Raw genomic sequence first — 13,312 nt, forward strand, 5'->3', positions numbered from 1 at the left:
AAACTTAAGACACTGTCAACACTTTGGAAAACACGTCTGGCTGTTCCTCAGTGACTAGGTGACTAACGATTAAATGTCAAAATTAAAGGAATGGCTTATGGCTTAACCGTTAAATGTTCTTCGTGTGAGTTGTCCTGCTCGCTTAATCACTCAGTCAAGTCCGACTCTGCGACCCCATGGACTGTATCCTGCCAGGCTCCTCTGTCCACAGGATTCTCCAGACAGGAATACTGGGGTGGGTTCCATGCCCTCCTCCAGGGGAATCTTCTGACCCAGGGACTGAACCCGCATCCCCTGTGTCTTCTGCATTGCAGGTGCATTCTTTATCTGCTGACCCAGGAATTCCATGCTTAAATATAAGCCCTGAAGAATTAAAAACAGATGTTCAAACAAAAGCTTGCACAGGAGTGTTCACAGCAGCACGATTCACAATAGTCCAAAAGTGGCGGCTGACCAGCGAGTGAGGAGAGACAAATAAAAACAGGCACGTAGAAGCTCCCTGTGGTCCAGTGGTCCAGTGGTCTGGGTTCTGGGCTTCCGCTCCAGAGGGCTCGGGCTTGATCTCTGGGCAGGGAACTTCCACATGCGCTGGTGTGACTGGAAAACAGAAAGATACAAGTGGTCCGTTCTTTAGGCTGTAGCAGGAAGAAGTGAAGTGCCGACTCTTCCTCAGCGTAGCTGAGCCCTGGACGCGTGGTGCTTGGCAAAAGGAGCCAGTCCCCGGGGCCACGCGCTGTGTGAAGCCTCCAGAACAGGCAGCCGGTAGAGGCAGAGGTCAGGTCAGTGTTTGCCAGGGGCGGGGTGGGGATGGAGGAAGTGAAGGGGCACCTGGAAAGTGTGGGGGGTCTGTTTTTTCTAACGAGCCCGAGTAGGCTGGTTTCAGCTGCTGTCTGTGTCAGAGCGCACAGGCGGAGCAGAGAGCTGTGGTCAGCAGTGAGGTCTGTCCACCCCAACGTCACAGTCCCAAGTGTCTTCTCTCCGTTATGTCCTTCTCTCCGCGGGATTTCATTTCAGGGTGATAAAAAATGTCCTACGCTTGGTTGTTGTGATGGTTGCACAGCTCTGAATACTCTGAATCACTGTGTGTTGTCAGTGGGTGAGCGTCACGATGTGTGAATTTAATCTCAATAAAACCGCTGCAGAGCTGTGCTGGCCTGTTTCTCTCTTCTGCCGACGATCGCTCGACTCCTTAGCAGAGGCTTGTTTTTTTTCTTTGCTGGAAATTCCTCCTTTATGCCCACCGGCCTGGGCTCAGCGGAAGGTGCTTCTGAAAGCCAGGCATACAGTTTTCCAGCTGCCGCAGCCTAGCTGCATCTTCCATCTCTGGACCCTGAACTCCGACTCCTCCATCCTGCCCCTACTCAGCTGTGCCCCCTGCTGGCCGTCCCCGGAGCCGTTTGCGTGTCCTGCGGCCTCCCTCCCCAAGCTGAGGGGTGATGGAAAGACATGGAGCAGACCGATCGGGGTCTCGACCCTCTGCTTGCTTGGCTGAGATGTAGGAATGGAATAAAGCCTGCAGCACGAGGGTGGAAGAAGGAAAGGGAACCGCAGGCGGGTGGTGCAGAGCCGAGCGGGGAGGCCAGCTGCCTGTACCAGGCAGGGCTGGGCTTTGTCCAGCAGAGCCGCGGCCACACATCCCGTCCGCTGCCGGCTGTAGGCCAGGCTGGCCAGGCCAGGGGCGCAGGGACCAGGTCTGCAGGGGACGGCAGGCCTGCATCTGGGTGCCTCGGGCCTGGTGGGCCTTCCTGGGGTCCTAGGGGACGGACGGGAGGGGCCAGGGGGACCCCCTCTCCCACAGGAGGGTCTGGGTAGGGGTGGGGTGAGCTGGAGGGAAGGGGCTGGGGTAGAGGGAGGCGGCTGCCCTGGAAAACGCAGTCTCGGGCCTTCTCCCGGACTTCCCAACACAGAGTGTCTGGGCTGGGGCCTAGGTCCCTAGGGTGCACACCCCAAGTGATCTCTGTAGACTTACAGGCCTCGGTGCAAGAATTGCACGTTTAAAGGATGTGGAAAACACCTCCCACCTCTAACAGAAACCAGCAAAGACTGGACTCAGACCATCTAGCCATTCGGCTCTTCACGCACAAAGTTTGCTTATTGCTGCTGTAAACCCTGAAGTGTGGGGACCACCGTGCCCGCTGAGTGCTCCCTTAGGTTCCAGCCTCCTCTGTCTGATTGTCCGAGAAGGGCTGGTCTTTCAGGTGTAAAGGGAGGTGAGCTCAGGTTGGAGAAAAGGAAAGACGCCTGTGCCCTGTGGGGACCTGTCCTGGACACAGACAGGAGGTTGTAAGTTTGCTGAAAAGGAGCCTCTGTGTCGGGGCGCACCTGTAGCTGCTGGCTGTCCTGGGAGGGGGCCCATGTGGCGGGGGCATGGGTCAGCTGCCCCACTTGCCCCCCTGCCCCCAGCCTCGAAGCCTCTGTGTCCACCTTGCCCCCTGCCTGGCTCATCGCAGGCCCTGGATGACTCCCCGAAGGACTGACTCCCTCACTTCTCTCAACAGGGTCGGTCGGAGCGTCTCCCCAACACCAGCATGAGCAAGCGCAGCAAGCTGAGTGACCGAGGCCACACGCTGACCAGTGGGCGCCAGGCCAGGTTAGTCCAGGGAGCTCCCGCCGTGTGGGTCTCACTCCAAACAAGGTTGGAGAAATGCTGTAACCAAACGATTACAGAATGTATCGTAAAAGTAAAGGAAAGAATAGAGAACAGGGTAAGAGATGCCGTGGACCCTGATGCTGGGAAAGACTGACGGCGGGAGGAGAAGGGACGACAGAGGGTGAGACGGCTAGATGGCATCACCGACTCGGCGCACAGGAGTTTGAGTGAACTCTGGGAGCTGGTGATGGACAGGGAGGCCTGGCGGGCTGCAGTCCATGGGTCTCAAAGAGTCAGACATGACTGAGCGACTGAACTGAACTGAAACACCCAGGACAGACAGATACTACCCCGCGTTGTGCGTGGCGTGGATCAGAGCCACTGAGGCCCGGGAACGCTCGGAGGGCCCTGAGCCCGCCGAGCCGCGCCCTGCGTGGTGTACCCCTCCCTCCAGGCCGCCAGCCAGGTCCCAGAGTCCCCCACAGACTGTCACTCTTCGGCTTCACGCGGCTCTCTGAGTCATGCAGGGCGCTCCTGTGCGTTTCCAGCCCGACCGCGTGGTGCTGCGCGGTTTCTGGTTCGCGGCCTGTCTGCCCTCGGCGCTGTACTTCCGAGGTTCCCCCGCGCAGACGCGTGCCTGCTCGGATCCGCTTCGCTTCTGTGGGGTTTGCAAGCAGGACCGTGCCTGGACTTTCGTGCCTTGTCCTGTGATGGGCGCTGGGTCACTTCCTGACCCCACATCGCAGAAACCCTGCTGTCAGCGCGAGCTCAGGCCACGGGGGCTGCCCGGGCCCGCCTGCACGTCCACCACAAGGGGCCAGCCCGGCGCCCCCGGCGGCTGCCTCGCCCCGGCCCGCGCGGGCGTGAAGCGGCCCCTCTTCCCGGGTGGACTCGCTGCTCCCCGAATCCAAGCGGATGAGCTCCTTTTCCCCTCCAGGCTCCCTTTCTTTCCCTGTTTTCCAGGTTTTTTTTTTTTTTTTTGCTCATCCCCGGTGCGGGCTGCCTCCCCGGGGGCCCGAGCTGCTCCCGAGCGCAGCCGTCCAGGCGGCGGCCCTGCGAGACGGCCCTGCGGCCGCGGCCTCGCCGTGGGAACGCGGCCCGGTGCCGCCGCCAGGGGGCGCAGCTGCCCCACTGACCGCGCGTCCTCGCCGCGCGGGGCTCCAGGACCCGCCAGCCCGGCCAGGGAGGGCGCGGGGCCGCCCGGAGAGCACGCGGAGCCGGCCCGCCCGGCCCGGCCAGGGTGGCCCCCTGCCCTCACCCTGCCGCCACGCCCTTCCCAAGTGGGGCCTGGGCACAGGCTGCCCGCTCTGTCCACCTGTCCATGAGAGGAGCCCCCCAGGAGCCCCTACCATTGGCTGCACACCCCACTGCCCCCGCAGTTAGGGTCACTTTGCTCCGGGAAGCAAGTCACCCACACGATGCCTCGGGCGGTAGTGCCAACCTCCTTCTTTGAGTCCTGGGGCCCTTGATAGAGCCAACTGGAGGTCGCCCCGCAGGCGAGGGGGCCTGTCCGTCACTGTTCCCTTGACCTCATCCCCAGACTCCAGGGGCCCAGGCTGTGCCCCTGCCCTGCTCTGGGCACTGGCCGCAGCAGCTGCTCATCCCAGGGACGCGCAGTCTCCGCAGCTCCTGTCTCTCTCTGCTCCTTGGGCGTCTTCTGTGATTGGTTCCATGTCCTCTGGGGCTTCGGCTGCCCTGGGGACGGGACCACACCCTGTCCTTGGCCACCCACCCATGTCCCGGCCTCTGGGCCTGTCTCCTGATGTCCCTGAAGACGGTCCTTCCTCCCTGACTCTGATTCCCGCCCGGGGAGTGCTGAGCACCCCCCCCCCAAATGAAAGCTACCCTAGATCGCAGTAGGAGAGACAAAATGAGCCCAACGCTAATCAGTGAGGCCTTCCTTATTCAATGACTCATTTCACACTTGCCCACTATAAAGTAGGGAGAGCGATGCTGCTTCAGCGCCCGGGTCACTACCCCCAGCCCCACCCTGTGCCCCCTGCTCAGCCCCAAACCATCCTGTCTCACATGGAAGAGAACCAGCAACGGTCCCGGTTTTATGAGTCCCCGCCCAATACGCACTGGGACAGCCTTCACCTCGGGCGAGAGCGGGGCAGACAGGGAAGCACTTGAGGCTGGGTCACTAACTCTATCAGCAAGAGGAGGCTGTCGCTGCTGTTCAGCCTCTAAGTCGGGTCCCGCTCTCTGCGACCCCAGGCACTGCAGCGCGCCAGGCTCCTCCGTCCTCCACTGTCTCCCAGAGTTCAAAGTCACGTCTAGATCCCACCAGTCCATCCTAAAGGAAATCGACTGTGAAGATTCAGTGGGAGGACTGATGCTGAAGCTGAAGCTCCAGTCCTTTGGCCACCTGATGTGAAGAACCGACTCCTTGGAAAAGACCCTAGTGCTGGGAAAGATTGGGGGCTGGAGAAGGGGATGACAGAGGATGAGATGGTTGGACGGCATCACTGACTCCATGGACATGGGCCTGAGCAAAGCCTGGGAGTTGGTGATGGACAGGGAGGCCTGGTGTGCTGCAGGCCACGGGCTCGCAAAGAGTCGGACACGACTGAGCGATTGAACACCAACAACACAGTCCCACGGCTCTGCTCCAAAGCTGTCTCTGTCTACTCTGGTCTCCCCTGGGGAAGTCAGAGGGGGTCCACTGACTGTTCCCGCTTAAGTAAGAGTCTTGTGCACGTGAAACCCTTGGGAAACTGGTGAAGGACAGTGACCAGAATGCACTCTGCATGCAGCGGGCTTCCAGAAGCAGAGATGACGAGTGACATAGACGGGTGTCCAAAGGGCTGTTCAAACAACATTCCTAAATTGTATTTTGAGAGAAGGCTGTTTCCTGGTACTGCTCAACTGTGACTGAAGCGGGCAGCTCCGTCCTTACCCTCCGACCATGGGGAAGACACTGCAAAGGCTGGGTCCCCTCTGTCTGCATAACCCACATCCCCTGCGGCGCCCAGCACGTGCTGCTCTGCTTGGGGGCCACTACTCATGCGAACCCACGTGTCCTGGGTGACGGATGTACGTGTGGACCCCCACGCCCAGTGCCTCTGCCACAGACACCACGGGAGGCCCCTGGGCAACGCTGACCTCAGCGGCCCCCGCCCTCCTCCACCAGATCCGATGGCGGGGGGATGAGGTCGCGGGGGTTCATCCTGGCCACCAGGCAGACGTCGTAGCTGTCGTGCATGAGGACGTCGACGGCCACAACGTTCCACTGGTTCTCCCAGGGGTCCAGCTCCAGGATCTCCTTGCAGATAACCTCGTGGCGATCTGAAAAGCAACAGAGAAGGGCGGCACTGAAGCCAGAGGCCGTCGTCGCCGTGGCACAGCTTCCGCTAGAAGGCGCCGCGCTCCAAAAGTCAGCTAACAGCATGAACATCGCACCTGACATTTCAGGAACGGAGAAAGGCCGCGCGGGACCTCACATTCAGGCGTCACTCAGGCGGCGACTGAGTCGCACGCACGCTGTGGAGTGGCCTGCACAGTGGCGCTCTCCACACGCCCTCCCCCACGTGGCCCCCTGTGTGCTGAGCGCCCTTGGCAGATCTCAGGGACAAACACGATGCAGTGTTGTTTTCTGGGTTTCTTTGTTTGGGTTTTTTTTTGGCCAACGGCTTCTAGGATCTTCGTCCCCTGACCAGAGATTGAACCTGGGCCGCGGCTGGGATATCCCAAGTCCTGACCGCTGGACAGCCAGGGGGCTCCCAGTACCGTCAGCTGCAGTCCCCAGCCAGGCCTTAGACCCCAGAACGCCCTCAGCGTGGAGCGGAGGTCTGGACCTTCCGACCAGCATCTCCCCATCTGCCCCGCCCCATCCCGAGTCCCCGGCTCTCCCGTCTCCACTGCCTGCTGCTGTGAGCTTGGTTATTCTGGAGTCCGTGTCTCCCTGCGACCACACGGGGATGGCTTTCCGGTCTGGACTCTCCCGCTTAGCACCACAGCCCCCAGGTTCACCCTTGTGTGGAGTCACGACTGGCTCTTTGTGACCCAGCGACTGTGGCCACCAGGCTGCTCTGGCCACGGGATTCTCCAGCCAAGAGTACCGGCTGCTGTTTCCTCCTCCGGGGGATCGTTCCGAGCCACTGAACTCATATTTCTACTCTGCTCTGTCTCCCCTTCTTATTTTTGGATTATTTGAATTTCTCTCTCTCCTTTTTGCTTCCCTGGGTTTCTCCTGTGGTGCGCGGGCTTGCCTCTTTTGGAGCACAGACTCCAGACCAGCAGGCTCAGCAGTTGCAGCTCCCGGGCTTAGCTGCTCTGAGGCATGTGGGGTCTCAGTTCCCTGATCAGGGATAAACCCACGTCCCCTGCACTGGAAGACGGACTCTCAGCCGCTGGACCGCCAGGGAGTCCCTGGATTGCTCGGCTATTTTAAATATCCCATTTTAATTTACCTTGAGATTTTAAGCCTCCTTTTTTTTTCTTTGTTTAAAAAATTTTTTTTTTATTAAGCATGTTCTTTCTACAGCTATTTTTTAGTAGTTGTTCTAAGGATTGCAGTACCTTTGAACAGACTGTTTGCATTTATACCTCATCATGTAAGTGGAGGCGGGAGCTCCCCTCACCACATCTAGACTCTCAGCCTCTCCACCCTTTTCCACTTAATTGTCACCACAGGGAGACGGCCCTCTCTGCACAACAGTAACCACACTGAGAACAAGATCAGACAATGCTAATTTTTTCCCCTGTCAGCTGCCATTCTCGAGCCCAAGAACTGACAAGGAGGACGCGCCGCCCACTGCATTTAGCCCGGCTCCACCGGGTTCCTCTGCGTCTCTCTCTCCTCCAGGACGTCTTCTCAGCGATCCCCTCGCCCTTCATTCAGAGGATTCTCCTTCTCTCTCTCTCTCTCTTTAAAGCAGGCTTGTTGGCAGGCATCCTCTTCGCTTTCCTCCGCCTGAGACAGTTTGATCGTCATTTTGCCCTCAATTCTGGGGGACGTTCGTGCTGGATTTGTAATTCCAGAGCTGGCAGTGTGTGTGTGTGCGTGTGTGTGTGTGTGGTGTGTGTCTGTGTCTCTGTGTGTGTCTGTCTGCGTGTGTCTCTGCGTGTGTGTGTGTCTCTGTGTCTGTGTGTGTCTCTGTGTGTGTGTCTCTGTGTCTGTGTGTGTCTCTGTGTGTGTGTCTGTCTGTGTCTCTGTGTGTGTCTCTGTGTGTGTGTCTCTGTGTGTGTGTCTCTGTGTGTGTGTCTCTGTGTGTGTGTCTCTGTGTGTGTTCTGTGCTTAGATTCTGCTCCACTGGCTTCTGGTCTCTTTGGTTGGAGACCCCTACAGTCATTCTAATAATTTTTCCTTATACGTTCTCTTATTTTTCTCTGGGTCTTAAGCATTCAGTTCAGTTCAGTCACTCAGTCGTGTCTAACTCCTTACGATCCCATGGACTGCAGCACGCCAGGCCTGCCTGTCCATCACCAACTCCTGGAGTTCACTCAAACTCACGTCCATCAAGTCAGTGATGCCATCCAGCCATCTCATCCTCTGTCGTCCCCTTCTCCTCCCACCTTCAATCTTTCCCAGCATCAGGGTCTTTCAAATGAGCCAGTTCTTCGCATCAGGTGGCCAAAGTATTGGAGTTTCAGCTTCAGCACCAGTCCTTCCAGTGAATATTCAGGACTGATTTCCTTTAGGATGGACTGGTTGGATCTGCTTGCAGTCCAGGGGACTCTCAGGAGTCTCCTCCAGCACCACAGTTCAAAAGCATCAATTCCTTGGCGCTCAGCCTTCCTCACGGTCCAGCTCTCACACTGTTGTCTCTTTTAAGGGAATAACTCAGTGGTTTTAGTGTTTTCACTGAACAGTCTCAGCCATCACCACCATCTGGTTGGAGAGCGTTTTCATCACCCCCAGAAAGCAACCCTGTCCCCATTAGCAGTAAGTCCCTGTTCACGCCTCCCCCAGCCCCTGACATCCGATCTCCACACACTTGCCTTTTCTGGACATTCTGTATGAATGGCCTCATTTGGGGGGTTCTGTGACTGCCGTCTTTCCCCGAGCACGTTTTCAAGGGCGATTCACGCTGTAACCTCTGTCAGCCTTCACGCCTTTATCGCCAGGGAGCCTGCGTGGCTGGCCCGCGCTTGCTAGTCCGCCGCTAGCTGACAGGCGCTCCGGTCGGCCGCGCTTTGCCTGCTGCAAAGCCTGCAGCTGTGAACACGTGCGCCTGTTCCGTGCGGACAGGTGCCCTCATCTCTCTGCTGTATGCGCTTTGGAGGGGCTTGCTGCTGTCCACGGTGTTACAGAGAGCAACACACACACACACACGATGTGACTCCAAAACCTCAGGTTCCAAATTCCACAGAAGCTGCTCCATTTTACCATCCCACCAGCCAGGTATGAGGCTCCAATCTCTCCAATCCTTGTCAACACTTGTTATTATCTGTTTCTTTTCTTTACAATCACTCTAGTGGGTGTGAAGGATGACCTCACTGTGGTTTTGATTTGCATTCCCCTAGTGGCTGTTCGGAGAAGGCGGTGGCACCCACTCCAGCGCTCTCGCCTGGAAAATCCCATGGACGGGGGAGCCTGGTGGGCTGCAGTCCATGGGGTCGCTGAGGGTCGGACACGACTGAGCGACTTCACGTTCGCTTTTCACTTTCCTGCATTGGAGAAGGAAATGGCAGCCCACTCCAGTGTTCTTGCCTGGAGAATCCCAGGGACGGGGGAGCCTGGTGGGCTGCCGTCTATGGGGTCGCAGAGAGTCGGACACGACTGAAGCGACTTAGGAACAGCAGCAGCAGTGGCTGGTCATGTGACTCCTTGCCACTTCTTATTTTCACTGGGTACGTATCTATTCAGGTCCTTCGCCAGTTTTTTAAAGAGTGTTACTAATCGTTTTCTTTGTGTTATTAAGTTGTAAGACTTTTAACAGATTCCAGATACAAGTTTCTCATTAGATGTGTGATGTTTTCTCCCGTCCTGTGAGTGACACGTTCACTCTCTTGACATGGCCCTTTGGAGCACGGAAGTTAAAATTTGATGTACAATGCATCTATTTTTTCTCAGTTGTGCTTTACGTTTATATAAGAAATGAAGTGAATTCACTCAGTCGTGTCCGACTCTTTGCAACCCCTTGGACTGTAGCCTATCGTGCTCCTCCATCCGTGGGATTCTCTAGGCAAGAATACTGGAGTGGGTTGCCATTTCCTTCTCCAGAAGATCTTCCCAACCCAGGGATCAAACCCGGGTCTCCCGCATTGCAGGCAGACGCTTTACCATCTGAGCCACCAGGGAAGCTCTTATATAAGAAACCATTGCCTAATTCAGGATCAAAAAGATTTACACCCATGTTTTCTTCTGAAAGTGTATAGTTTTTCCTCTTGGGATTAGGTTGTTGATCCATTTTGAGTTCATTTTTGTGCCTGTGTGAGGGCCAAACATCCTTCATTTGCACGTGAATGAATATCCAATTATTGCACGTGGATATCCAATTATTCCTGCACCATTTGCTGAAAAGGGGATCGTCTCCCCATTGACTTGTCTAGCACTGTTATTGAAAATAAATTGACCATTAAAATAAGGGACCCTTTCTGGACTCTCACATACATTCCACTGATCTCCATGTCTACTGTGGGGCCCCTACCACACAGTCACTGATTGTTCTATGTGGGAAGGGAGTTTTGAGATTAGGAAATACGCATCTTCGTTGTTCTTTTATAAGATTGTTTTGAGTATTCTGCATCTCTTGCATTTCCATGTAAATTTCAGGATCAGTTTGTCAATTTGTGTGTGTGATGTCTTACCATCTATTTGGGTTTTCAATGTCTTTAATGACGCGCTGATTCCTAGAATGTTGACGTTTACCCTTGCCATCTCTTGTTTGACCACTTCCAATTTGCCTTGATTCATGGACCTGACATTCCAGGTTCCTATGCAATATTGCTCTTTACAGCATCGGATCTTGCTTCTATCATCAGTCACATCCACAACTGGGTGAAAAAGTTGGCTTAAAGCTCAACATTCAGAAAACGAAGATCATGGCATCTGGTCCCATCACTTCATGGCAAATAGATGGGGAAACAGTGGAAACAGTGTCAGGCTTTATTTTTGGGGGCTCCAAAATCACTGCAGATGGTGACTGCAGCCATGAAATTAAAAGACGCTTACTCCTTGGAAGGAAAGTTATGACCAACCTAGATAGCATATTCAAAAGCAGGGACATTACTTTGCCGACTAAGGTCCGTCTAGTCAAGGCTATGGTTTTTCCTGTGGTCACGTATGGATGTGAGAGTTAGACTGTGAAGAAGGCTGAGTGCCGAAGAATTGATGCGTTTGAACTGTGGTGTTGGAGAAGACTCTTGAGAGTCCCTTGGACTGCAAGGAGATCCAACCAGTCCATTCTGAAGCAGATCAACCCTGGGATTTCTTTGGAAGGAATGATGCTAAAGCTGAAGCTCCAGTACTTTGACCACCTCATGCAAAGAGTTGACTCATTGGAAAAGACTCTGATGCTGGGAGGGATTGGGGGCAGGAGGAGAAGGGGACGACAGAGGATGAGATGGCTGGATGGCATCACGGACTCGATGGACGTGAGTCTGAGTGAACTCCAGGAGTTGGTGATGGACAGGGAGGCCTGGCTTGCTGCGATTCACGGGGTCACAGAGAGTCGGACACGACTGAGTGACTGAACTGAACAGAGCTAATGACGTGCAGTTTTCATCGTACAAGTGCTGAGGTTTTTGGACTCACATTGTGTGTGTCTGTGTGTTACCGTTTGCAACCCCATGGACTGAGGCCCGCCAGGCTCATCTGTCCATGGGATTTTCCAGGCAAGAATACTGGAGTGGGTTGCCCTTCACTTCTCCAGGGTATCGTCCCAACCCAGGGATCAGATCCTCGTCTCCTACGCTGCAGGCAGGCTCGCTACTGTCTGAGCCACTAGAGAAGCCCCTTATTATTTCTGAAACTATTATAAATGGAATTTTTTCTTTTTAAAAGTCTATTCATTTAGTAATTATTTGGCTGTGCTTAGTTACAGTACTCGGGACCTTTAGCTGTGGTGCGTAGGATCGAGTTCCCTGACCGGGGATCAAACCCAGGCCTCCCGCGCTGGGAGCAGGGTCTGAGCCACCGGACCACCGGGGCCATCCTGGAGTTGCTCTCTCGACGTTATTTCTGGAGGAGTCGTGAGCGTAGGGAGACACAGCTGATTCATGCACACTGGTCTCGTGTCCTACAGCCTTGGCGAACTCGTGTGAGCTCCGGTGGCTTTTTTCTTTTGTGAACATTTATCTGCTTTCCTGCCTCTGTTCTCAGCCTCTCTGCAGCAGGCTGGCCCCTCTGTGGTTGTGGCGTGTGGCCGTCGTTGCCCCGTTGCTTGTGGGATCTTGGTTCCCCGACGATCAGGGATCGAACCCGCGTCTCCTGCACCACAAGGTGAGTTCCCAAGCGATGGGGCACCGGCCAAGTCCCTCTCGGAGCTTTTCCAGTGGGTCCCTTCAGGTTTTCCAAAGAAAATACCATGTCCTGGGCAGTTACCTATTCCTCTCCAATCTGGACGCCTTTTTTTTTTTTCTTCCCTGACTGCCCTGATCAGCACAATGTTGACTAGAAGTGATGGGGAGCGGGGGTGGTGGGCGTCTTTGTCTTGTTACTGACCTTGGGGGAGAACGTTTAGTCTGGCCATGCATCTGATGCTACCTGTGGAGTTTCATAGATGCCCTCTATTGGGTCCTATGCCCGTGTTTAGGAGAAGGCAGTGGCGCCCCACTCCAGTACTCTTGCCTGGAAGGCTGCCGTCCATGGGGTCGCTGAGGGTCGGACAGGACTGAGCAACTTCACTTTCACTTTTCACTTTCCTGCATTGGAGAAGGAAATGGCAACCCACTCCAGTGTTCTTGCCTGGAGAATCCCAGGGACGGGGAGCCTGGTGGGCTGCCGTCCATGGGGTCGCACAGAGTCGGACACGACTGAAGTGACTTAGCAGTACATCCCCGTGTTTTGGGTGTTTATACCATGGACGGTGTTGGATTCTGTCAAACTCTTTTTCTGCATCCCTGGAGACGATCAACCTGGCTCTGTCCTTTCTTCTGCAAGTACACTGATGGCAGGTCACGCTGGTTGCTCTTTGCGCGCCGACTTTTTGGGCCTGGGGCAGCTCCTGCTTGGTCGCAGCGCGTAGCTCCCTCTCCACACTGCTGCGTTCAGTTTGCCAGTCTTTTACGGAGTGCTTTGGCATCCGTGTTCATCCAGGGGTCGTGGCCTGTAGTCTTGCAATGTCTGGGCGGTTTTGGTGTCAGGGAAATACTGGCCTCATCAGAAGAGCTGGAAACGTTCCCTTGTCTCCCGTATCCGGTGAGTCTGTGACGCCCTGGTGCCATGAGCACTAATCTTTCTGAGATGTCGCCGTGGCCTCCTCAGCCTGTGCTGGCGGTGGACAGCAGAGGCTGTGAGTCTGTCTGTTACCCGGGTGCGTCCCAGGGCTCTGGGCAAGAACTGTGAGGAGTCTGAGACTCTGCTAGCGAGCTTGCTGCAGCTCCACGGATACCGGCAGATGGCCTGAAACTCCCGGGTCTGGAGGAAGGGCCGAGTGCACCTGCAGGTTTAAAGCCGCCAGTAGCTTGAGCCCCAAGCCCCACGGCAGCACGGGGAGTGCCAGGTGGCACCCGAACAGTCAGCAGGCTGCGCTGTAGGAGGGGAGCCCCAAGCGCAGCAACTGGGAGCTTTAACAACGGCCAGCGAGCGTGACTGACTGCCCTTGCTGTGTTTAA

The 13,312-nt window shown here is 55.8% G+C and overlaps 1 protein-coding gene across 2 annotated transcripts in view; it reads right to left on the reverse strand.

Moving 5' to 3' along the window:
* Positions 5,396-13,312, reverse strand: part of KBTBD12 (kelch repeat and BTB domain containing 12) — a 56,849-nt gene continuing 48,932 nt past the window's right edge. For both annotated transcript variants that reach the window (XM_018038423.1, XM_013973727.2), the window contains exon 6: positions 5,396-5,878. In XM_018038423.1, the coding sequence (XP_017893912.1) occupies positions 5,697-5,878 (182 nt within the window). In that variant the 3' untranslated portion in view covers positions 5,396-5,696. The remainder of the gene's footprint in view (positions 5,879-13,312) is intronic.

Source organism: Capra hircus, chromosome 22 (assembly GCF_001704415.2).
Source record: "Capra hircus breed San Clemente chromosome 22, ASM170441v1, whole genome shotgun sequence".
Classification (NCBI taxonomy): domain Eukaryota; kingdom Metazoa; phylum Chordata; class Mammalia; order Artiodactyla; family Bovidae; genus Capra; species Capra hircus.